Raw genomic sequence first — 24,229 nt, 5'->3', positions numbered from 1 at the left:
AGCTTGTAAACTCTAAATGAATGTTGTGTTTCTAAAGAAATGGATTCTTTTACCCATCACACCGCAATGTAGTTCCCCAGGTTCTGTTTCACAACCAGATATTAAGAGAGATAAATCTTTAATAAAACTATAAACCAAAACAAGACTGGGAAATGTGTCTAAAGAATGACACCACAAACGGCAGGCAGCTTGTTCTTTACAAACTGTCAATGTTAACAAACCCAGTCTATGTGACTGTTAATGCAGTAACCTTGCTAATCAGACTGAAGAGGGGCCAAGTGGCTCACTTGTGCCCTTGGTGGACACAGGAGCTTGCTCTCATGACTAAGCACAGGGAACGACATCCCACTCCTGGTTCTATTACTGATCTGGTCACCAAAGTACGCGGAGCACAGAGGCCTGCAGCACCAGCGCATCAGGCAAAGGTGATGGAAGGTTCGCTGGGCTGCCACACGCTCTCATCGTACAGATCTTCTGGAAGTTCTTCTTCGTCTCCATCAGGAAAGTAGGTAGGGAACGGCAGGCTCTTACAGAAATCCTTGTATGCAGGCAGCGTAGAGTCCTTGATCTGAGAGAATAAGGAAACAAATCTCACTCAATACCAGTCTTGGTGTGTACAGGAGCCGCGGACAAAGCCCCTGCTCTGCGCATCTGAACATGAGTGCAGCCACACCACACAGAGGCCAGAACGGGCTCTCCTGCTGCATTTCTTTGTAGTCTAGGAATTTTGATTAAACATTTCTCCTCAATTGAATCAGCTACACCAAGAATAAAGCCACCGATTATCACTGTAAACTTTACTGTGACTTGTAAGTATGTATTTAACTGTCCAAAAGGATGGATATTTTAAAATTACATCTCAAATATATTTTATATACATATTTATTACTCCAATATAAATATCTGATACTAAATACAATTAATATCTAATAATTATCCATTCTATTATTTACTCTTTTTGCCCGATTTGTTAGTTTTGTATACTTAGAACAAAATTTTCGAGGTTGAGGCTTAAAAACATGGAATTTACTGTATTTTTGTTACTTTAAGTCTAAGAACACAAAAAAGGGAAATATTGCTTTTATTAAAGAAATTAGCTTATATTTGGCAAGGAGCATTCTGAGACGTTAAAGACAGAATGACATACAGCAAAATCAAGAGAAAGAACCCCACAAGTGTTTACAGAAGCTCTGAGAACATTTTATGGCCCCAGACTTTCAGATTATGTCTGGATTCATGGATGTTCCTTGGCAGAGGGGCTGGTAAGATCCAAGATCTGCGCTTTAGTTTTGGATAATATTACTGGGATCCTCAAAGCTTCTGCAGAGAAGAGCTTCAGAGAAAAATACTTTTATACACAATAAAATAGAGCATGTTCATTTTAGCAATAAGAAAATAAATTAGTCGAAATTACTCAGCAGCTGCTAGGAACAATTAAGTGTATAAAAAGAGCTCTATTTTCATGCCCCTCATTACAGTTGTTTCAGGAAGTGACCAGGCCGTTGCCCAGAAGGAAACCATCATGTTCAGTTTTCCAATGCACCAGCCTTAGGCTCAACGCTAAATAGGAAAACGCCTGTAAGAGAACCATGTGCTAATCTGATAAATTGTCACGAAGGATCCAAGCAGTGAATTCTCATTGTGTTTACACTTTTGTGTGTCTACTGTACCTGAGGGTTTCCCATAATAAAACGACTGATGATGCGTCCAGTATAAATGAATATATGTGATGCAATATACATGAAAACTGTGATTTCTGTTTCTGCTGGAGCATCAGTGATGGCTCCCTCGGCTGTGAGCCTCTTACACAGGAGATCCTCGGAAGCTCCCAGGCTTTACCTCAGTCTATCTGGTCAACACCTTAGCGTTACGTCCTTTTCCCCTTTCTTTTTAGTTTTGACAAGGAGAGGTGTGACTGAGCGGCGTGGCAGTGAGACCCCGGCCCCTACTTCAGCACTTCTTGTTCTTTTGCCCACATTTCTGGAAAGGATGGAGGAGGGATGACATTTTGGCAATGGCTCCCCTCTCCCTGCAGCCTTCTCTCCCACAGCTCCTGGGTTCATGGCTCCAGTGAGCGGCTAATTATTTATAGTGCGCCTTTTGTTTTCACTGAGGTGCTATGACAAGGAAAACTGGGGGAGAGAACATGTAGCGGAAGAAGACACTTCTTTAGAAGCCACCTAACAGAGCGAGAGAATTTATGGAAACACTGTACAAGTAGAACAGTACACCCCTTTAGGAGACGGTTGTACCTACCTTCACTAAGCAATTTCTATGTCCAGGCACAGAGCCATTGACATAGATTATATTGTGCTTGGTGTTCACTCTCCACACCTACAACAAGAAGTGAAAAACTTATGAGATGAAGGCGGGAGAAACTGGGGGACAGCGTGACGTGACGTAAGCACTCTACAGCTGACCCCACAGCACGGAAGGCCAAGCAGAGAATGAAAAGCTTTCAGCCCCGTGTTAGCGACTTGTAAGGGCATTCCTGCACCTGACTTCATGGTGTGGCTGCCGACCTCTACCTCAGCTCCAGAATCTGCTGACTCCGAGAAAGAGGCGGAAACTTAGATCTAGTTTGGTTACAATTACTTTTCTACAACTAGCCAGTGGAAACTCCTAACTCCCTGAATCGAATCTCTAAATTAAGCAGGCTAAGCAGACTGCCTTTAAAAACATCTCAACATGGAGTAAAACCAACACACAAGTGGAAAGAAGTCAAAAATAAAATAAAGACACTAAGAAAATAAGTGCTACACAGAACACCGTGACAAGCAGATGGACTTTACTAAGGTAAAATACAATGGTGGGAAGCAGGCTTAGATTTATCTGATAACTGATTTCAGGGCTGACCTGACCGAGTTGAGGGAGTCTCAGTGTGGACTTCTACTCAAATCAGGGAATCCCATCAATCAGAGGCCCAGAATAAATGAAAGCGGCTGAGAATATTTCCTCTCTGTCCTGGTCATCTCAACTCCAAGCTCCCTGGACTTTGGCCCCGGTGTCTGTCCATACGTCTGCTTCAGTCCTAGGACTAGTGCTCAGACTGAGAACTCCCATCACGTGGCTTCCTGGGTGAGATTTTGGAGTAAGTCAGGGATCCAGCCTATAGGCAGCCCACAGTGGGATTTCTCAGCCTTCATATCACAACCACAGCAGGGACTCCTAGAACTATCCTTTCGTGTATCTCAGTCAAATAGTGCTCCCCCTCAACCAAACCCTGACATAATTATAAAAACACTGTACAGAATTTATATATAAAATGTATGAATAAAGATGGAAAAACCACACAGAACATCAGTGACCATTTCTGGGTGTTGTTGCTATGGTGGCTTATTTTGTTCTTTCCATGCTTTGAGCTATATGCATACAAATACACACATACTTGTTGTTTTAATGAAAGTATAAGCATATAGCACCCATTATAGTACAGATAGCTTTCGTTTAGCTACTGAAGACTTGGTCAAATTAGCAGATTAAATGTGAATTTCTCTTCTCTCTCTCTGCCGCACGCACGCGCGCACACACACACACACACACACACACACACACTTTATAAAAGTCCATGCACCATAATTAACTGTTCTTTCTGCCCCGCTACTGGGATTGGGACTGTCCCTCTTCTCGTTACCCACCCTGCTTCACTCACACATCTGACAGAATCTAAGACAGGTGGCCATATGACCTCTAGCTTCTCTGTGAAATATAGAATCTACAGAAACGACATCCAGGAGCTTTTGTTTGTATTCTCTCTCTCGCTCCCTCTAGGGGGGTGTACATCTAATGCTTGGACTCTTTTCCCCCATGTAATATCTTGCAAAAACATTCCAGTTCAAATATAGCTGACTATTTTTTTTTTGTAACAACTGTGCATTTTGTGGCTTTGATGTGGAATATGCAGACCCCATTGTAGTACAACTCATTTCGTTTCTTTTGAATGACTCTAATTCCATATCTACAGTCAATCCCACACCCTACATCTTTAATAGTCAAGAGAGCACCCTTGTTCAGGACACGCACGCACACACTCCGGGCTTTGCATGTGAATTTACATTAGCATTTACACACTTACCTTCAGCCCATACACTGTCCTGTTTTGGTTTCCCATTTGCCCGGGCATTTTAGTTCCAGGCCAGACTCTGGCAATATCCTGAATAATAAAAGACAAAGTTCACATTTTCAGTAATTTTGATTCCAAACAGTATTGACTACATCACAGCGGACACCAGCAGCAAGAATCAGTGAGTTCTCCTGGTTCAATCATTTACTCCCCAGATCAATAAAGAACTGAGGGATGTATGTACACTCACTCCTATATTGGAACATGCCGTGTGCACGTGGTGTCATGCCTGTGTGCATGTGGTGAAGGAGCCCTTGGGGCTGGAGCCAGGGCACTTGCTGGACACCTGCCTTATTACCTGGGTGCTATAATCTGCACTCCAGGCCTCGTGGCTGCTCAGCAGTCCCTCCACTGTTCCAGTCCAAAGAGGACATTTTTACATTTAGACTCACAGTAAATAACCGGGCACCCAGGTTAAAATTCCTGACTTAGTTACTCTTTCCCTCCTCTTCAGTGTGGCTGCGATTGAGCTGAAACACTCAAGCTCATTTCCTAATTATATTTCATGTTGTACTTACTCCCCTCAAACATGAGCAAACTGCTTTTATTTTGACATGGTAAACCATTAGCAAGGCTCCAGGAGTGGAAACGCTAGCATAAAGAGTACCCTCCACCCTGAGCCTGTCCACCAGAGCCTGAAGGCTGGCAGTCTCACTGCATCTTCTGGGCCCTTCAACTGGCCAGGAAGAACCACACACACACTTCTGAGTGCTGCAAGCCACCACTGTTTCCTAGCGGTCTCATCCATTTTTCTTCTAAGAAAATGTTCTCTAAGTAGACATACCACAGTTTTATCCAACCAAACTCCTGTGGGATCCATGCTTGCTAATTACAAGTCATGAGGCCTGACTACCCTGTGGCAGTGCCCTAGGGAGAACACGCTCGGGGCAAATTCCAGAAGCTCTGCTGTGTCAAAGGAAATGCCCGCCCGCACTTTCCTCAAGAGTCTGCCTGCCCTTCATTAGGGCTGCGTGCTTCTGTGTTCCCATCACTGATTTTGATCCCTGGCAGCCTTGTGAACAGACCTCTCTGCAGCCTTCAGACAGTGTGACAAAAAAACAAAATAAAACAAACAAACAAACAAACAGCCCCAGCAACTTGGAACACAGTCAGTTAGGTGAGAACTCAGTACCCGAGGGAAGCCGTGATGTGTTCTATTGTGAGAAGAATGGAGTGTGTGACCTCACCAACCGTTAGAGGCTGACTCTGCATTTCCTGAGCTCCAAAGGTTTTCTTATACCACTATTGTCATTTCTGTTTATGTCAACGACTTTCCCCTGTACTGTATGCTATCCTAGCCGATCTTGAGCAACTGTTTCCTTTAGAGCAAAACTACTATGTGAGGTGGCAAATGGAGCCACCTGCAGTTGCCTTAGATGGGGCACCAGGGAAGGAGGGAACAGAGAGTGCTGCCCACAGGTACTCATGCACTAGAAAAGACACGCCAGGCCCATGAAAGACTGACAACTACTAGGACCCCAGCATTCCAGAGGCTGAGGCGAGAAGAGTCCTGGGCTAACCTGGGCTACACAACGAGACCCAGCCTACCTCCCACCTCCCTCAGGGAGCACCACTATTTATACTCACCCCAGTTGAGATGGCGCCAGGTCTCCTGTGGGTCTTTGTTTGACCGTGAGAAGCAGGTTGGCCTTTAAATCCCCATCTTTTCATGACGCCCTGAAAACCTTTACCAATACTGGGGGAAAAAGTTAGAATTTACATAATGAATGGAGTATAAAATATTTCTGACTCTACCTTTTTGACAGCACCTTGGAGTTCTAACAAGACTTCTTATCTAAATAACCAGAAAAGGCCATACCAGCCAAACTGCAAATGAACGTTTCTTTATCTGTCTTGGATTGCACCTCCCGCTGGAGCTGAGCTCTGTATGAAATGTTATGTCAAGACTGTAAGACAACAGCAAGCTAAGCTCGGGGAATTTACCTATGAAGCTCACCTCATATCTCGTGACATGATAGCAAAGTTCTAGAAGTTTCAGTCTCATAACAAACATGGCAGGCAGCCATTGGGATAGACCCTAAAGACCTGATCCCCTAGTATTTATGCTGTGCTTAATCCTCCTCCCAGGAGCCTGGGAGTGATTCGGTTTAATGAATACAACATGCTAACAGATGAGATGTCAGTGTGAGGCTCAATTCTAAGAGACCCTCCTCTGGTACTCTTTTCTTGCTTCCTAGGGCTACAAGAAGCAGCTTTCAGTATATATGCACTCCTGTGGAGCACAATGTAACAAGGTTTGTTCCAGTCAACAGCTGAAGCCCTGTTGCTGCCAACAACCATGCTAGTAAGCTTGGCGGCAATTTTCTCTAGTCAGGACCCACTTGACTATAGCCTGTGAGAAACCCTGAGACAGATGCCACCAGGCAAGTGCGCTGAATTTCTCACCACAGACTCTGAGGTCTCAGGGGTTTACTTCAATAACCGTGTGAGGACAACAAATCAGAAAGCAACCACTAGCGCACAGATCAGAGTGCTGACTAAATAAACCTCTAGACGCTGGGCAAGCAGCTCAGATGGTACCAGATGGATTCTGGCCTGTGTTGAATAGGAAGCCAGTGGAAAAGCAAAAGTAGAGAAAGGCAGTGTCTTAAATGAATATACTTTAATGCAGAGCCTATCAGCTAGAGAAACAAGCTAACACCCCCAAGTTCAAACATTCACTCAAGGCTATCTCTGAATGTCAAGTGCATCCCTACAAAGGGTCCTGTGCAGGACCAGGGGACTTGTAGCTCTACTACAGACATCATCTGTGAGCACTTAGACTGCAGATCTTCCTCACCTTTCACTAGACAACAGCAATATATTTGAATATAGTTTCAAACAAAGCTAGTTATGATGAGACGTGCACTGTTCAGATCAATTACAGCATAGCATGAAAACCCCTTGCTATCCCTCCCCCTCCCCAGGACTTTGCTATGTATTTATTAACAAAGAATTATCAGACAGGATGGATTAAAGAAAGACCCTTCAAGAACTTAGCAAACCAACTAAGTTATAAATAGAACCCATCAGGCATATACTCTCAAATCACACAATGACTTGTTAATAAGTTAAATGTAGCATACACCTCTTTCTGCCAGCAAATACTTCCTCATCTTTCAATAACAAAAATAAATACATAAATAAATACATAAATAAATCAAGCATTCTTATCACAAAGCTAAAATAGAAATGTAACATATATTCAATGGAAAAATTACTATATAATTTTATCTAAAGTTGAACACCACAGAAAAGCTCTGAGAATCAAATACTGAAATTATGCTTTAGAAATTATTAATATTTACACTTAACAACGAAGTTTAGGGCTTATTTGCAAAGTAATGTAAAAAGCGTAGCAATTTAAAAATGAAGAGAAACAACTCAGGGTAGTTTGGAAGTGTTCTGTCATTTATCAAGTAGCCCCTAGGAGCAGAAGGGAGGGACCAGCAGCGCCATCGTGAAGGAACATGCTTTAAAAATGCCACCTTCGCACACTGGCTGCCTTTTGTAGAAGTTCACTACTGCCTTCAGAGTTCTCAAACTGATTGTGTGCCTTAAAAAGTCAGCGTGAGTGCATGCACCAGAAAAAACGCAAGCAGGTAAATTACAGAAGATAATTAAGCTCATTTCACAGTAAATGATTATCAGATGAAAGTGGGGCCTGAAAGTGCTAATTATGTGTCAGCTAATTGCAGATGGCTTTTCAGTCTGTGTCTGGAACACTTCATGAGTCCCCTGTGTACAACGGGGACCTCTTCAGTAAATAACCTTTAAACAAAAGGCGAAAGCACGGGAGACATGACAATTATGGGCTTAATTCAGGATGCGGAGGCTAGGGTGCACCTGATGATCATGGGAGGCACAGGTAGCCAGTCTCTCTTCTTTACTTGAGAACAAAAGTAAAACAGGAGCAAGGAATGAACTGATCTTTACTTAGCATAAGTCACAGAAAAGAAAAACTTCACGGAAAACTATACCCAATACAGAGGCTTAGCTCCCTCACCCTTTGCTTGCCTGCTTGTCTGAGACAGGCTCTCCTGCGATTGCCTTGGCTGGCCTACAGCAGACTGTCACACTCAGGCTGGCTTAGAACTCATGTAATCCTCCTGCCTCCCACAGGACTGGCTTTGCGGGTGTGTACCACCCTTCCTAGCTACCCAAGGTAGCTTAGCTACTGGCTGCAGAAATAAATCAAATGAAAACTCAAGCCAGGGAGAATGCAATTTTAGACATTCCAACATTGGTAAGGCTTATCTGAAAAGGAGGACCACAAAAATGAATTCACTTAGAATATTTAGATGGTTTAAAGGTCTCCTTTAACTTAGAAGACTGCTGCCGTGTTCCTTGGCCCACATTCTCCACGTGGGCGACACACAGGGCAGAGATCATGTCTTAGCCCACTGCCCAGCACAAAGTGAGCTTAATGCCTATCATGGCTACTGCTATGTCGCGGAAAAACAGGAAAAGGGAAAGAAAGGTTTTCATCCTATGAGTCCTGACCCTTGGGGGAGTCTCATGAACCTTCCACTGGGGTCACATATCATATAGCCTGTATATCAAATATTTACATTACGATTCGTATCAGTAGCAAAATGACAGTTATGAAGCATAATGAAAATAATACTATGGTTGAGGGTCACCACAACATGAGGAACTGTATTAAAGGGTCACAGCATTAGGAAGGCTGAGAGGCACTGAGTTAGAGGCTTGTGTTAGTAAGTGTAAACCCTTCCCGAGGGCAATGTGTAACTTACCATTGCCAGTTCACCCTATTATCTCTAGAGGTCACTAGAGCTTCATCCCCTTGCCCTACCATGACAAATGCCCAAATCCTGACAGCATGCATAGTTTAAAACAAATTATCAGATGCTTTACACCGTATGGCAAGTGTACCCGGGGACAAACATGTCTGAGGTGAGGAGACTGCACATCTGCTCAGAACCACCTTTGCCCAGTTCTCTAAGGACACCTCTACAACCCTGCCCAAGTCCCCCCTTTCCACTGGCTTCTGTGACCTCTCTCTCCTTTTCTTTCTTTTCTTTTCTCATCAAACTCACCATTTGCCTCTGCAATCTACTTTCTTCTTCAATTAGTCTCTGGGAATGACTCTGAGATTAATCTAATCCAAAAATGCAAACGTTTTTAGTAAAATAATTTTTATCATGAAAATCATTGCATATACTGAACAACAGAGAAAATCAGGAAGCCCGAGGCATCCACCACTGACACCACTGACTCCAGGCCTGCCCTGTTAATCTTGTTTCTCTTGCTCTGCAACTCAGTAGGGTACTGAAAAGCCATCTCCATCATGAATGTCACAGTATGGAAAGCTAAGGACACCTTTAAACCACAAAACCACAACATGGTCACCACAATCTTTAAAAAGTGAAGGACTCCTTAGTATCAAACATGCAGCAGTGTTTAGAGGCCCATGGCCTCTTTTCACATGGCTGCCGTCTGTCCTCTTTGGATCTCCCCAGCCCCTATCCATCCCCCCCCCCCCCCCCCCCCGCCACCATGGTTTCCTAATCTTTGAGCCACCCTTCCTCCCTAATGCCTGCGCTCTGAGTGTCCTGCCTCTGCCTCTCTTCTTGCTACTGGTTAGGTCCCAGACTGGCACGTTAGCACACTGAGCACCCGCTGTTGTGAGGAGTTTTATTGGGGCATAGAAATGCGCATTCAGTGTTCTTTAATCCCAGCACTTGGGAGACAGAAGCAGATGAATTTCTGAGTTCAAAGCCAGCCTTGTTAACAGAGTGAGTTCCAGGAGAGCCAGGACTACACAGAGGAACCCAGAAGTCAACTTTTGGGGCTGGAGAGATGGCTTGGTGGTAAATGCTCCAGCCGTTCTTCCAAAGGGCCTGGGTTCAATTCCTAGAACCCACATGGTAGCTCACATCTGTCTGCATTTGCTATCCTCACAGACAGACATGCAGGCAAAACACCAAAATAACAAATCATTAAAGTAAACACATTGTTAAAATGTACACTCACTGGCATACTGAGTACGTCTGTCTTAGAGCTACTGTGTCAAAAGATGTTTGATGTACTAGAACTCTTAGTGAGGTCATGCTTCCTACTTCCCTCTCAGTACGTCCTACTGTCGGTGGGACTTTCTGTTTAAACTAAACTGAAAGCGGCTGACAACATGGGCAGGGCAGCCAACGGTCCTCAGTGCCAGTCTCCAGTCAAGTCTGGAAGCCCTTCTGCTAAAGATGGGGCAGTAAGAGCTCAGGAACTTGCCTTGGTCACCGAGCTGTGTGAGCCATGACCTTCAGCTGTGCCCCTAGGTTACTGGTTACTTAGTAACCCCAGTCTTGTTGACCTTGGGCTTTGTTGCTTGGTAGATTTAATTTGGGAAAGCAATCACAGATTACCACTAAAGTGTGCTTAAACAACAAACCAAGATCCAACCCTAAAACACCTCCTTTCAAGCTAGCCTTCATCTACAAACAACCATTCTACAATTTAAGGATTATCTTTGAGAGATTATCTCTTTATACTCTAACCACTCCTTGTTTCATTACATAATTTACTGGTCTGAATAGAAAGCAAATTCAATTTAAAAAGGATTAGAAATGGAGGACAAAGTAGAAAAGTCTGTCCCCACATCAGTCATAGGAGAAAGAAAATGAAGGGGCATAGAACCTATAGCTGAAAGGCAATGTCTCCATTCATAGTTAATGGGGAATAGTTAATTCTCTCATGGGCTCCAAAGAGCTTAAATTCACAACAGGAAGTGTCCTCCAAATGAGAAGCATCAAGGGACATACACTGAAGAACTTAAAGGAAAAAAGAAAAACAAGCAAATGCATGTTGGCTGTTCAGACACCCAGGAAGTCAGTGGCAGGGAAACGCCACAGCTAAGGAGCCAACACTGCACTCAAGAGTTCAAGCCCAGCACCCCGTGCACAGCAATCAGTCCACAGGTTTTAAAAGAAAGCTAGGGGATGGCAGCAACAAGCTAGCTAGACACGGTGAAATCCAATTCAAGCTGGTGTCAGGGAAGTCAGGGTACATGAAGACATACAGACCAACACAGTGAATTTCCACAGGGCAACCCACTTTCCATACTGACATCAACCAGATGCTGTTCTGCACCAGAACTCCTGTATGGTCTGCTTTCTTCCAGACTGACCCTTACCACTTTAACGCTAAGGGTACCTGCCCTCCTAGTGCTTATTGGCTACTGATCCTGGAGGCTGCCATATAACTTCAAATCATTGTTTTCTAGAAATAGAACCTTACAAAAACAAAACGAAACAAAACTAAATAAATAAAAAACACTCCCCATTTTTACTCTATATCCAAGAAGATTGGAATTACCAAAAGGGGAAAAGCCAAAGACACTTGACAGCTCAGGAGAAGCATATGAACAGAAAGCATCCACTGAGCACAGACTTGGAAACACTAAGCTCTTCACCAAGCCAGTCACTAGCCTGGCCACAAGGCACCTACTGACCAAGGCACCCGATTCTGCATGCCTTCTCACAGTATCCTGTATGTTCTGCAAGGTATGGAATGGAATCCACACAGCATTGTATATAAACTCACAGGATTAATGCAGGGCATCTTATGATTTGTGGTAATCCATACATTTAAAAGTAAAATAACCTGGTTTGTAACCCAGACTTCACTCGCTAACCAACAAGGCTCAGGACACTGAAGAACTGTCTCTAGGAGACAGAAAGAGTTTCCTGGCTTCTGTAACCAGGGGAAGACAAAGGGGACAGGTTGGGAATCTCCTAAAGACTCTTCTGACTTCCAGTCCATCCCACTTCACCTCTACAGAGCTGGACAAAGAGAGGGGCAACTAGTAGCTTTAGCAGTGGTCTGTGTATGACACAAGGTGATCATGGTGTGGAAGCTGTCAGCAGGTTCTGTGTAAGGAACCTATGGCCTCACTCAACAGGTTCTTGGGATGAAAACTGCTGTTTGGTCACCACCACAAAATAAATGCAAACTAACTGCCCTCTCCCAGAGTCCACAGACACCTTTGTTTGTCGAAGGCTCTCAGTGCTGCTATCTTTGTAGGCACTGTCATGTGACTAAGAGGAGAAAATAAACCCAGAGGACTGAAGTCAGGATCCAAGGTGAGAACAAAACGTAGCAACTGGTGCTTTAATTCTGGCTGTTCTAGGTTGTGTGAGTTCCAACAGCCAGCAGAATCCGGTTTGCAAACATCTACATGGACTTCGGTACTCCACACTACTGAGCAGTAACTTCTCTAAGTTCCAAAGACCTCCTGGAGCCATAGAGACACTACTACCCATCATGGCAGAGTGGTAAAGTATCCAGAGCACTAGTGCAGACTAAATGCATCACAGCCAGCATTCTGTCAGCGTCACCAAATGATCACCTCTACATTAGACCTTGAATATGCCAGGGTTTCGCCTTCACAGCAAAGTCTCACTACCTCACGCTAAGAGTCCAACACCACGCCCCTAAGACGACCTGAGGTATGGAAGTCGTTTAGTTTAGATAAAACAATTGCAAACATGGTTTACAGTCACACTAAGAGTCACTTAAACACAACAACCACTTTTACAAATAGTATAAAATCTTACAACTCCTAGTGATTAGAAAGAGTACCTCGAACCAAATTCCAGTAATCACAGGAGCGCCCCACCACCACTGCTCAGCTGTGTTTCACACTCAAACCTTGTGTCTTAGTCTTTAAAGCAGACCTAACTGGGAAAGCACTTAAGTCACACGATCTTCTTCTAAGCCTCACTTCTGAAAGCATTCATCTCAGTTCATCCAGTGTACACTCTATGTGAGACCAGAAGTCAGTGACGTAACAGGCAGCCTTATGAGAGCAGTCTGTCTTTATGACTGACTTCAGAGACTGTACGTTCACCCACTCTGTCCTTAACATGTGGAGAAAAGCAAAGCAAAGGAGAACTGCTGAGACCTACGTTTTGGCTGTGACATCCACATACTGTCCGGGGCGAAAGTGAGCTGCATAAAGAGGAGTCCCTGCATGGAAAAGAAAATGAGAAACCAAGGTTATCTGTCAGCAACAGAAAGGACTTTATCCAGATACCTGGCCCACATAGCTTCCAGTACTGCTTTTGAATGCTCACTGATCTTCAGTATTTAGGAACATCAGAGACACCTAAACACTGAAGCCATCCATAAACAGGTTCTACTTAACGATGAGAAGGCCGTAGAACAAGGGGACACTGTTCAAGAGGTGCTACAGTGAGCCAACAGACCACTCCTATCAGGCCAGCATCTTCATGGGGCTTATTAGTGCTGGTCTGAGTGAGCCAGGCTCAGGCCAGCATCTTCATGGGGCTTATTAGTGCTGGTCTGAATGAGCCAGGCCAGCATCTTCATGGGGCTTATTAGTGCTGGTCTGAGTGAGCCAGGCCAGCATCTTCATGGGGCTTATTAGTGCTGGTCTGAGTGAGCCAGGCCAGCATCTTCATGGAGCTTATTAGCGCTGGTCTGAGTGAGCCAGGCCAGCATCTTCGTGGAGCTTATTAGTGCTGGTCTGAGTGAGCCAGGCCCGTGGCCATCACACTCCTCTTGCTGGCAAGCATAGGTTAACGATTCCTGGTTGCTTCAGTGAATAGGTATGTAGAATTAAGATATATCATCCACTTACACAAGGGGAAAAGAAAGAACATGACAAGAACAATGATGGGTGGGCTTTGATGAGGTCTGTCATCACCCAGTGAATGAGGAAATGTACTAACCTGACTTGGTCCCTCCTCTGCTGGTTATGGTGTACATATTCACACAGTACCTGCTCACATCAGATTACTGCTGCTCTAGTCAGTACTGATAAAGTCTCATTCACCTAACAGTCTTAGGTCTTTGGACTAGACAAAACCTGTCCTTATAGATACTCAACACTTATAAGGCTCAGCTCTGACCTCAAAAAATTGTTATCTTGGGTAAGAGTCAACATTATATCACCAATTAAGAGTTCTTTAAAAAAAGATGAAAAAAAAATGAGGGACTAATATAGCTAAGAACGAAACGGAAAGTAGGTTTTAGTTTGTTTAATTAGTACAGAGAGTGGGGTTCAGTGGAGTTTAAGAGAGCAGTTTCTTTAAGGTAAGATTAATCTAGGTTTATAAAGGAAAAGGGACTTAAATAGGGACTTCATTCTATGTATGCCAAATATCACATTATACTCTATAAATAAATACACTGATTTGTCTATCAAAAATATTAATTAAAAAAAGAAAAATTAAGGTATTACAGAGGCCTCATTTTTGCAAGGCTGAACAACTCAAACTGCAATATGACTCACTGACTCAGAAATATAATTTAATATGGTTAGAATTAGGGCAAATTAACATGGGCTTGACTTTTATATAGCTGTTCTAAACACAAACAAAGGCCTTAGACAAATTAAATCTACTAATGTCAAAGTGGATGCTTAACTTTTCTTCCGAACAGAATATTTCAGAAAATTCCTTTATATTTAATGTGGACTATTGTCACAAATCAGACTAATATACAATAATGCAAGACTTATACTAATTTTATAATTCAAAATTATTTTTCCTTCAAGTTAGAAATTTAAACTTAAAAAATTTCACTGTCTTTTTGTCGCAATGCAAATTCAAATACTGTGGCGCTCTACTCCAGGTCAAACATCAAAATGGCAAACTTTGCTTACCACAGGAATCAGCATAATCACATGCCAACCCCTAATGTGCCATTCCACGGACAGGGAGATGACTCTATCCCAGGGGCTAAGTTTGCTGTTCTCCTTTTGAGGCTACATTTCTCCCTCTACGGTGAGTGTAACTGTTCCTACCAGAATCCTAGCCTGCAACCATGAACACACTTTGAAGCTGGAACACTTACTTAGACAGGCTTTAAAAATGTGACACTCCTCACATTTGCGCTAGAGTTCCTCCCTCTCAGGGAAACAAAGAGGAGCCTACAGCTTTCTCCACTTACCAGAGACAACGACTGTTTGCTCCTAGTGATTAAATCAGATGGGTTTATATTTAAAAATACGTGTTTGGAACTTTGTGTTTTGTTTAGCTTTATTGAAAGGGCTGACATTAAACAAATCACATATTTGGTATTTTTACCTCCCTCCTCTCCCGACCTCAGATTACCTGGCTTAATTACAGCATTATCTGTTACATGAAAGATTTTAATTGTCTGTTTTGGTGGCAATCCAAGATCTCGGTAAAATTCCAATATAGAGTTGGGTTTCTAGAGGGAAAACATCACAAGTAAATAATGCATTAAACAGCATAAGTGACCTGAATGCAGATCCCCAAATCAAGTTATAAACACAGAAAAATAAAAATCTAAGCACACTTTATTTTCTACTGAACCAACAACATCTATTTCCCACTGCTTAAGGGTGATGAGATTACATCAAAACTAACAATACACCTAAGAACAAGTCATCTTACTGCTTAGGATCCAGCCACGTGCACGAGTCTCGAAATGTACGCCCTTGCCCTTGCTGGCTTGAAAGCACACCTACACTGGCCTCAGATCCTTGTCTTCACTAGTCACCTTCTTCACAGGGCTTTTCCAGGAGAGTTTTGGACAAGCTACTCTCTAATTACTCAGGACTCCTGATTTACTGTCCAAAAGAACTACTTTTGTCAGTCCATTTTTCTTATTCCTTAGACCATTTATCTACATCCATCCTGATACACACTTTACAGCAGCCCAGTGGACTGTGTCCTGAGCACTGTGACCACTGCTGCTCTGAGGGGGCTGGGCTGTGACCACTGCTGCTCTGAGGGGGCTGGGCTGTGACCACTGCTGCTCTGAGGGGGCTGGGCTGTGACCACTGCTGCTCTGAGGGGGCTGAGCTGTGACCACTGCTGCTCTGAGGGGGCTGGGCTGTGAACACTGCTGCTCTGAGGGGGTTGGGCTGTGAACACTGCTGCTCTGAGGGGGCTGGGCTGTGAACACTGCTACTCTGAGGGGGCTGGGCTGTGACCACTGCTGCTCTGAGGGGGCTGAGCTGTGAACACTGCTGCTCTGAGGGGGCTGGGCTGTGACCACTGCTGCTCTGAGGGGGCTGGGCTGTGACCACTGCTACTCTGAGGGGGCTGGGCTGTGAACACTGCTGCTTTGAGGGGGCTGGGCTGTGACCACTTTTCTCTCAAGAAGCTATTGTTCCTTCCAAAACACACATTCTATTATTCTTTGCCCTTCCCTTTCTCACTCACTGAAAACTCCTACACCCTTTCTCACCTTCCTTCACACTCACTTCTACAAGAGCAAAGGCGCTTTCCATACAAGACTGTTCCTTGAAATTATCTTCCTTGTGTTTCAAAGTGAAATGTATTTCATTTAAAAGGTTTGTGCTTCTGACATTCACTTAGTTCAGTTGATTTATCAAGCACAATGTTATTTTGTTAACATTAGACTTAGAGTGTTCCAAGAAACTTCTGAGAAGAAACCCTTATGTTTTGGTACAAAATAGCTAAAATGAACATCATAGCCTACATCAACACTAGACTCCAGCATAAAAAGAATTAAGACAACATATATATCTTAATTCCCTTTCAGTTTCACTAAAACTGAATAACTGTTTCAACTAAAATCACAATATTATACAACTAGGTCTTAGTCATGAGAAAAGCCAACGCTCAACTGAGGCTGACAGCAGAAGCGCTCTAACAGCCTGGCCGGCCCCGCCCCCTTCCTTTCTAAACTTCCAAATAAATGATTCAAAAAGGCAATTTAGAAGCTGACAGCACTGTCACATGTGGGTAACCCCGTCCATGAAGCTGAGTCTCCTTCTGCAGAATTCCTCAGCAATTATCCTTCCTACAATGAAAGCACTGCTCTGCTCCCAAGATGAATTGTTTTAATCAACTTTTAGGGCCATTTATGTTCTTACAAAGAGACACTATGCACCACATCAGTTTTTATTTATAAGATACAAAAAATAGCAAAACAAACTGGCCTACTTTAGAGGTATAAGTGCCTAGGAGATTAAAAAAAAAACAGTTCTAGCCTTATTATAAATAAAACCATTTTAATCAACTTATTTTGAATGCCCAACTACTCAATATTTGATATTCATAGGTCTTGTTTAAAAAAAAAAAAAAAAGCAACCAAAAAGATTAAAAACAAAACTGCTCTATATAGTCAGTCTAACTGTAATTTCCCTGAGGGCTAAAATATGTAACTAGCTGGTACATTTTTAGTTTGGAAAATTTCTTTTCTCTTTAAACAAAAACACTTTAATTATAAATGATGAGTGCTCTCCACACTGGTGAAGGAACTTTCTTTTTCTTGTTAGTACACATTAAGGACACAGGGCAGGGGCTCTCACTGTGACGGTCCTATATGCGCACGGCATCCATTCTGGTCATCTCCCTACACACCACCTCTTCCCTTTGCCTCCCTCTCTAACCGCCTTCGCTCTCTCTAATAGACCTTGGAGAGGTGAGTGCCTCCTAAGGTTTATGTGGCTCAGTGGTTAGCATCTACAACATAAGAAAAAGCACGCGACCTCCAGATCCACACTGTGCTGCACATCACTGCAGACAACACCGCAAGCTTGTTTACACACCGAGGGGAGGGGAAGAGCAATCTCAAATATAAGAGTAGAATGCTATCCTTTCTGAAAAAAATTATTAGTAAGGACTATGCTATTTTGCAAATATACTTGCAAATATAAATATAAAGATGTGTATTTGATCAATAACACATCTTCATCATTATGTAAAAGAGAATATATTAAATTGGGCTCTCGAGCACATTTTCTTTAAGAGCTAAAGGATTCAGAACTGATATAAATTTCAGAACTGGAAAAAAATTTCTAGATTTCCAAATCCTATCTTTACAAATAAGAGAAGGATGCTGAAAGGGTGTGTGTGTGTGTGTGTGTGTGTGTGTGAAGAGGAGTGAATGAAGAAACCCAGGATCAGAGCTCCGTCTATGCACCATGTCCCTATCGCCTCCTATTTAGTTTTTTAAAATAATGTTGATCTTTATATAGCATGTCTCGCCTGCATGTATGTATGTGCACCACATGCAGGCCTAGTGCTTGCAAAGGACAGAAAAGTGCATTATAATGTTCTGGAACTGGAATTATAGACGGCTGTGAACTGCCAGGCAGTCTGGGAACACTTCTGCAAGAGCAGCCAGTGTTCTTCTTCTTTTTCTTTTTTTCGGAGCTGGGGACTGAACCCAGGGCCTTGTGCACTCTGCCGCTGAACTAAATCCCCAACCTGGCAGCCAGTGTTCTTAACCACTGGGTATCTCTCCATCCCTGTTTTCTGCTATGTCTGAAGAATCGCTTATTCATACATGTTTTGGAGTAGAATAAATTGCCCCAATATGATGGTTAATTTATAAATGTCAAGACCGGAAGGTCACAGACTTATAAAATTGATAATGGCAATGACATTAGTTGTATAAAAAGAAGTGACTCCCAAAAGTGTTCCTTTAACACCCACTGCCTTTTTGGTCTCCTCCTGTGAACTGCATGGGCTCTCCCCCAAGTTGGCTGGCTCCAGTTCTGCTGCATTTATGCTGACTTGGGCTGGTACTTCATCCATCTCTCCTGGCAGCTTGAGGGTAGCCAGGGGGTTAGTATCCAGAAACATTAGGTATGTGAGACCATGGAGTCTGTCTTGCTCTTACCAGTGGTCAGTCAGTCTTGACCAGTAACATCACTCCTCTGTCCAGAGGCTGAAGTGATTACATGTGAAAATGAATGCAAAAGCCTCCACACCATGTTCCTGGCATGTAGTAAGCACGCAGTAAGTTAACCATAACAAGCACATACATGCTCTGGACCAATTTCCTCTGAGTGACATATTCCTTCCATGAGACTCGGGAGTAAATGAACCTCCCAGTGTCCTCAGAACAGAACCACACTCATGAAGATTCATGAGGCTCTCCTTGAAGGCCGTGGGAACAGCAGAAAGCTGCCTGGGCCGGCATCCTGGTTAGCCCAGCTGTCTGCAGTTGTCCATACCTCATGCAGAGAGCTCCAGGCTTGTAGACTCTGAGCCTGAGCTTGTAGACTCACAGCCTGGGCTGGGCTGTCCATGCTCCTGTGTGCAACCTTCACCCAGACTCCTCCACGTGATCCCGATACCCCACAGGCTGACAATCTAGGCCTTTGCTTAGTTTCTATTCTCTGTTGTGGGTTCCCTATCTGAGGTGAGCTCATTCCTGTCTCCATAGAAAAAGTCACACAAGAGCATGCAAGAAATATGTCTACTTTTGACATACAGTAGGGTTATATATTGATTTTTGCCCATGTTTATTTTATAAATGACAACAAAAAATTAAATTTGTTTGGAGATGAGAGGTGTGTTCTACTTGCCCTCTAGGTTTTGGTCTGGGCATTAGATATTAATCGGGTGCATTTTTCTAACAAGCTACCCAGTCAGCATTCTGTTCATACTATACTCAGGAAACAATGCTCTGTTTCCAAAACAAACCTGATGTGGGTTCATATGCATCCCAAACACACAAAGCTCCTTCTAAAGTACATAACAATGATGTTTATAAACTTCTAAAGTACATAACAGTGATGTTTATAAACTTCTAAAGTACATAACAATGATGTTTATAAAGTTCTAAAGTATACAACCATGATGTTTATAAACTTCTGGTTTTAAGTGTTAAATTGACTTTTTTCATAGAAGAAAAAAAAAGGATAAAGCATCTATGCAGGAAAACCATTTCAAATTAAAAAAACAAAACCAAACAAATCAATCCATGATCTACTGAGTATGTAGGGCAGACCAGGCAATTTGAGGAAGCTCATTTAGTCCTGTGATAAACCTAGTAGGAAGGCGGCACCATTAATCTCTTCACAGATGTACAAACAGAGTTTAGCTTAGTGAACTCTAGTTGACTCAAACCTCTGCTAGCCCCTCTCCCCGAGTCCTCAGGGTGGGTGTCGGTTTGTGACTACAGAAACCTGCAAACATGAGCGTGCAGAGCTGAGACTAACCACATGCGGTATTTTAGGAATGAAGATACAGACTTACATACAGGCGTGACCCGGTTTTCCCCCCCACTGTTAGGGCCGCTGTTTTTCCATTATGGTCTTCCTTGGGAGTGTACTTTAACACATGACAGTCTTGTACCTGAAAACAAACACGAAACTTGAGCTTGTAACATGGTATATACCTGCTGAGACTTCCCAGAGAACCCAGGGAGATAATGACTACAAGGTTCATCGGTCTAAACACGACACACAATAATAAATTCTTCCTGTGTGGTTGAACCAGTCTGCCATTACTGATCCACACTCTCAGACCACAATAATCAGGAAGGAGTTACAGGCTCTGTACCCTGCTAGCACTCTAAGCGTGCACAGCCTATATTTAGCCATCATCACACCTGAGAACAGACCCCAGACACTGAGCTGTCAAGAATGATCTAGAGTAATGGTCTAACTTCATCTGTGCTTTCCCTACAGTGAGAGCAGCTGACACTTTCAAGACACTGTGCACTGTCGCTAGGACCGTCATCTCTTGTGGTCCTCACAGTAACAGTTTGCAGTGAGGCCTTACTGTTCCTCTTATAGAATTATATCACTTAGAGAAGGGGCTAGAGCACTCAGGAACACAGTAAGGGCAGAGCCAGGATTTAAACTCAGAGCCTGAGTCCTTAACCATCTGAGAATAACTGATCTCAGTGAATAAAGTGTGGTTTCTCCAGAGGAGCAGAGTCCATGCTGATGGTCAGCAAGGAGATCACAATTACAATCTGGGCCTGAATGGACTGTGGTGAGCATGGTGGGCTTGAGGTATGTTCTAAGAATGAGTCAGGTGAACAATCTGTGAGGATCTACACCACCCTACCCCACCTAGCATTACTCCAGGTATTCCAATCCCATCATGACAATACTGGTTCAGGCTAGAATCAGCTTGGGTGGAATTGTCAGAAGCAAGGCTCTTTACTACTATCTGCTATATTCTCCTTTGCCACACAGATTTCTGTCTGGACACACATTTCAACCATTACAGGTTATATACACAGATCTCAGCACACACATATCGCTTGTACGCTCTATGCTTTCTTACCTGAAGTAAGGTGACTGCATGCTTTTGACCATCCTTGGTCCATAAAGGCATCATACCCAGCTTCAGGGCAATAAGGCCAACTCTGGAAGAACCTGCCAGCATAGACAATATAGTCAAGACTACTTACAGATGCAAATATCTTCAACTATATCGAACACAATATACTGGTGGTTAATAAATATAAAATGAGTAAACACAAGTTAATTCTAACATTTGTATTTTAAAATAATAATATTAATACAGGGCATTTAATTCCATTATTATTCTTTTATAGTTTCAGATCCTTCCAGCATTATCAATTAGAAAACATCTATTCAAATTCTAAGGCATTAAATGGTGTTACGCTACATATATGCCACAAGTTCTCTATTAAGAACTTTTGGGGGTGGCAATGTAGTTTAGCTGGCCGAGTGCCTGCCTAGAAAGGACAAGACTGAGTTTGAGCTCATGTACTGCATGAGCCAGGTTTGAGGGTATACGCCTATGACTCAGCCTCAGGAGTTAGACACTGGAAACTGAGGCGCTCAAGCCAGGCTACCCTTGAACTTCCGTCACTAAACAATGTGAGAGTGAGTCTCAATAACTCCAGAGAACACAAGTGCAATGGGAAAAGCCCCATCCTGCTTGGTATGGCCACACATGGGTTTAGTATCCTACCATGGACAGCTGGTTCTGGAACGATGCTTGCCCCAACAGCACACAAGCATCCCAACTGAAAGTAGCTGTATTAACCCAGGATATCTTACACTATATTTTTCAGCCTCTTCTTCCCGGTTCCTCCCTTTCGTTTTACATTCTTTGCATCTGAGGGAAGACAATATATGCGGAATGCGTCTCCTCTCACCTACACAACGCCTTCCTGAGGTTTTACTAGCAGCAGACGAGGAGGTTGGAGAAAAACACCCTAGTAGACCAAAGCAGAATGAAACACGCACACTCAAGCAGTGAAAACTCAAGAGGTCGAATGTATGAAGCAGTCACCGTTCTCATGCAACCAGCCACACTGTAATTAAGGGGTCACATCTCAAACCCCGCAAATCACCTGGTTCCCAGGGATGCAAAGGCCATGGTTCGTCCTTCAAGGGGTTCAGTTTACTTGTCAGCTGGGCTTTATTTTCATCGGAGACCAGCTGTTTAACAAACGAGACATTTTCTTCAGACAGATGCTCATCCCACCAAGTACTACTCTTGCTGTGCAGATTTCTAACAACGAACAAGATGTTCTTTCTGGAAAAAAAAATCAAATCATTATTTCCATTTAATGCAGGGGAGGCCGCAGTTAGATAAGATAATGCACTCAAGGCCTCAGGGAATGGTGTGGATCGTGCATTCGCCCTAACACTTCTTGGGCTTCTGCTTTAACCAAGAAAGGTTACCCTGAAGGCTAAATTTCTCTTTTCATCCATGATAAACAATCCCTCCTAAATACACGAGAGGCTACTAACCTGAATGAATCTGTATTTAACAGCTTTATAACCAATGGACTGGCGACTGAATTTTCTCTAAGTGTACCTCTTGCCTCTAATGCCATTACCAATGTAAAGAAACAAAATGAAAACCCGAAAACACACGACCTCTGTCCAGCTAATGCACCGAGAAGGAGCTTAGCAGGCTCGAGGCAAAGAAGGAAGTGTGTTTGATTTTTGCACAGCGTGTGGGTCAGAACCTAAATAAACCTTTGTGCAGTCCACTTTGGTTGGTAGTCAGAAAGTTCCAGCTTAGAATCGCAAGTAAGTTTCTACTTATTAGGTGACTGACTTTGGACAACCGATTTCCCTTTAGTTTCAGTTTTATCGGAAAAACTGTTAGGACAGTGTTCTGCTCACAGGGGGCTACAGGCCTAATATGACACAACACAAGCACAAAGTGTAGCACAGTACTCGCTGGTTGGAAGACATCCTTGCTGCTGATAAAGTCGCAGCTAACCCCTGATTTCTTGAACATAAAACACATACCCCTTCAAGCCTTTAGATTAAAAGATGCTTTCTTAATTTTCTATGCTATACACCCTTGAACACATGACCCCTTCCGCTTCCAACCCTCTGCGCCAAGCCCGGCCTTTGTTCAAGGACACAGTTATGTGGGCGGCGCACCCCTGCCACCCACTCTCTTGCCATACCCACCTACTCCCTAAGCCTGGGGCAGCACCTAGGCCTCCGGCGCCACAACCCAGCACTTGGGCGCCAGCTTGCGCCAGCAGCCTCCAACCCGGCATGGAAGTGGCCGGGCAGTGCTCGGCTCGCGACACCTCCCGCCGCGCCGCCGCCGCGGAACTTTCAGTAAGTCCCCAACACAAACACCACGGGTTCGCAGTAGCACCAGGACAGCAGTCACACGGTTTGTCCGCCAATGCCCTCAGCGGAGGAAAAGCACAGCTGAGCCACTTCCGGTCCGTTTCTCAATATGGTCCGGGTATAGACTCAATACCTGTAAGTATGGTTCTGTCTCCAAATGGCCCTACTTTGCCAAGGGATTAGACGATTCACTCTTTCTTTAGAGGTGGCAAAGAAAGAATTGGGCTTTAAACATTAGAAGAATGAGACAAGAAAAGATGAAAATTTCTTTGACAACCAAAGAATGAGAAGTCACCTCCAACAATGCCCACTGTGGGAAAGCTCACTGTGCTAAGTAGCATTTTGGTAATTTTATATTGGTTAATCCTAAGAGCAGCCCTTTAGAGAAGTTATTTCTATCTTACAAATGAAGGAACAAGTACTTAAAATTTATGTACTTGCCAAAAACAGATGGGCAGAGCTAACAATGAAACACGACTGAGGTATGTTAACAACAGAATGGGACCAAAACAAGCAAACAAAAACAAAACAAAACAAAATCAAAACACCAAAACCGGACAGCACGCAACTTTCCGATCTGGGGCATAAACAGTCCCAGAGCGTTCTTCAATGCTCATGAGAGACCTTAAGTCTAAATTGTCTAGAGGGGCAGTTCATGGAGTTGAGATCAGGTGCAATTGCTGCAGGAAAGCGTGTTACTATAAAGTTTCGGAATGATTGCATGATTCAGCCACTAATAGTACTGAATCTTCTATGTCCCAGGTCTGTCCCACCTTGTGTGTGCTAGACATTTATTTCTCTAC

At 43.4% G+C, this 24,229-nt stretch overlaps 1 protein-coding gene across 1 annotated transcript; it reads right to left on the bottom strand.

The window, feature by feature from the left end:
• On the bottom strand, positions 1 to 23,532 carry Mrpl3 (mitochondrial ribosomal protein L3). Its single transcript, NM_001106852.1, is given in 10 exon segments — positions 1 to 568; positions 2,257 to 2,334; positions 4,076 to 4,153; positions 5,711 to 5,819; positions 13,045 to 13,105; positions 15,217 to 15,316; positions 20,092 to 20,190; positions 21,133 to 21,224; positions 22,175 to 22,359; positions 23,256 to 23,532. Coding segments are annotated over 10 exon segments (1,047 nt in total). The 5' UTR covers positions 23,348 to 23,532; the 3' UTR covers positions 1 to 415.
• Between the last annotated feature and the right edge of the window lie 697 nt (positions 23,533 to 24,229).

This window comes from Rattus norvegicus, chromosome 8 (genome assembly GCF_021556685.1).
Source record: "Rattus norvegicus strain SHRSP/BbbUtx chromosome 8, alternate assembly SHRSP_T2T, whole genome shotgun sequence".
NCBI classification, from domain to species: domain Eukaryota; kingdom Metazoa; phylum Chordata; class Mammalia; order Rodentia; family Muridae; genus Rattus; species Rattus norvegicus.
This window is presented reverse-complemented; position numbering and strand designations above follow the sequence as displayed.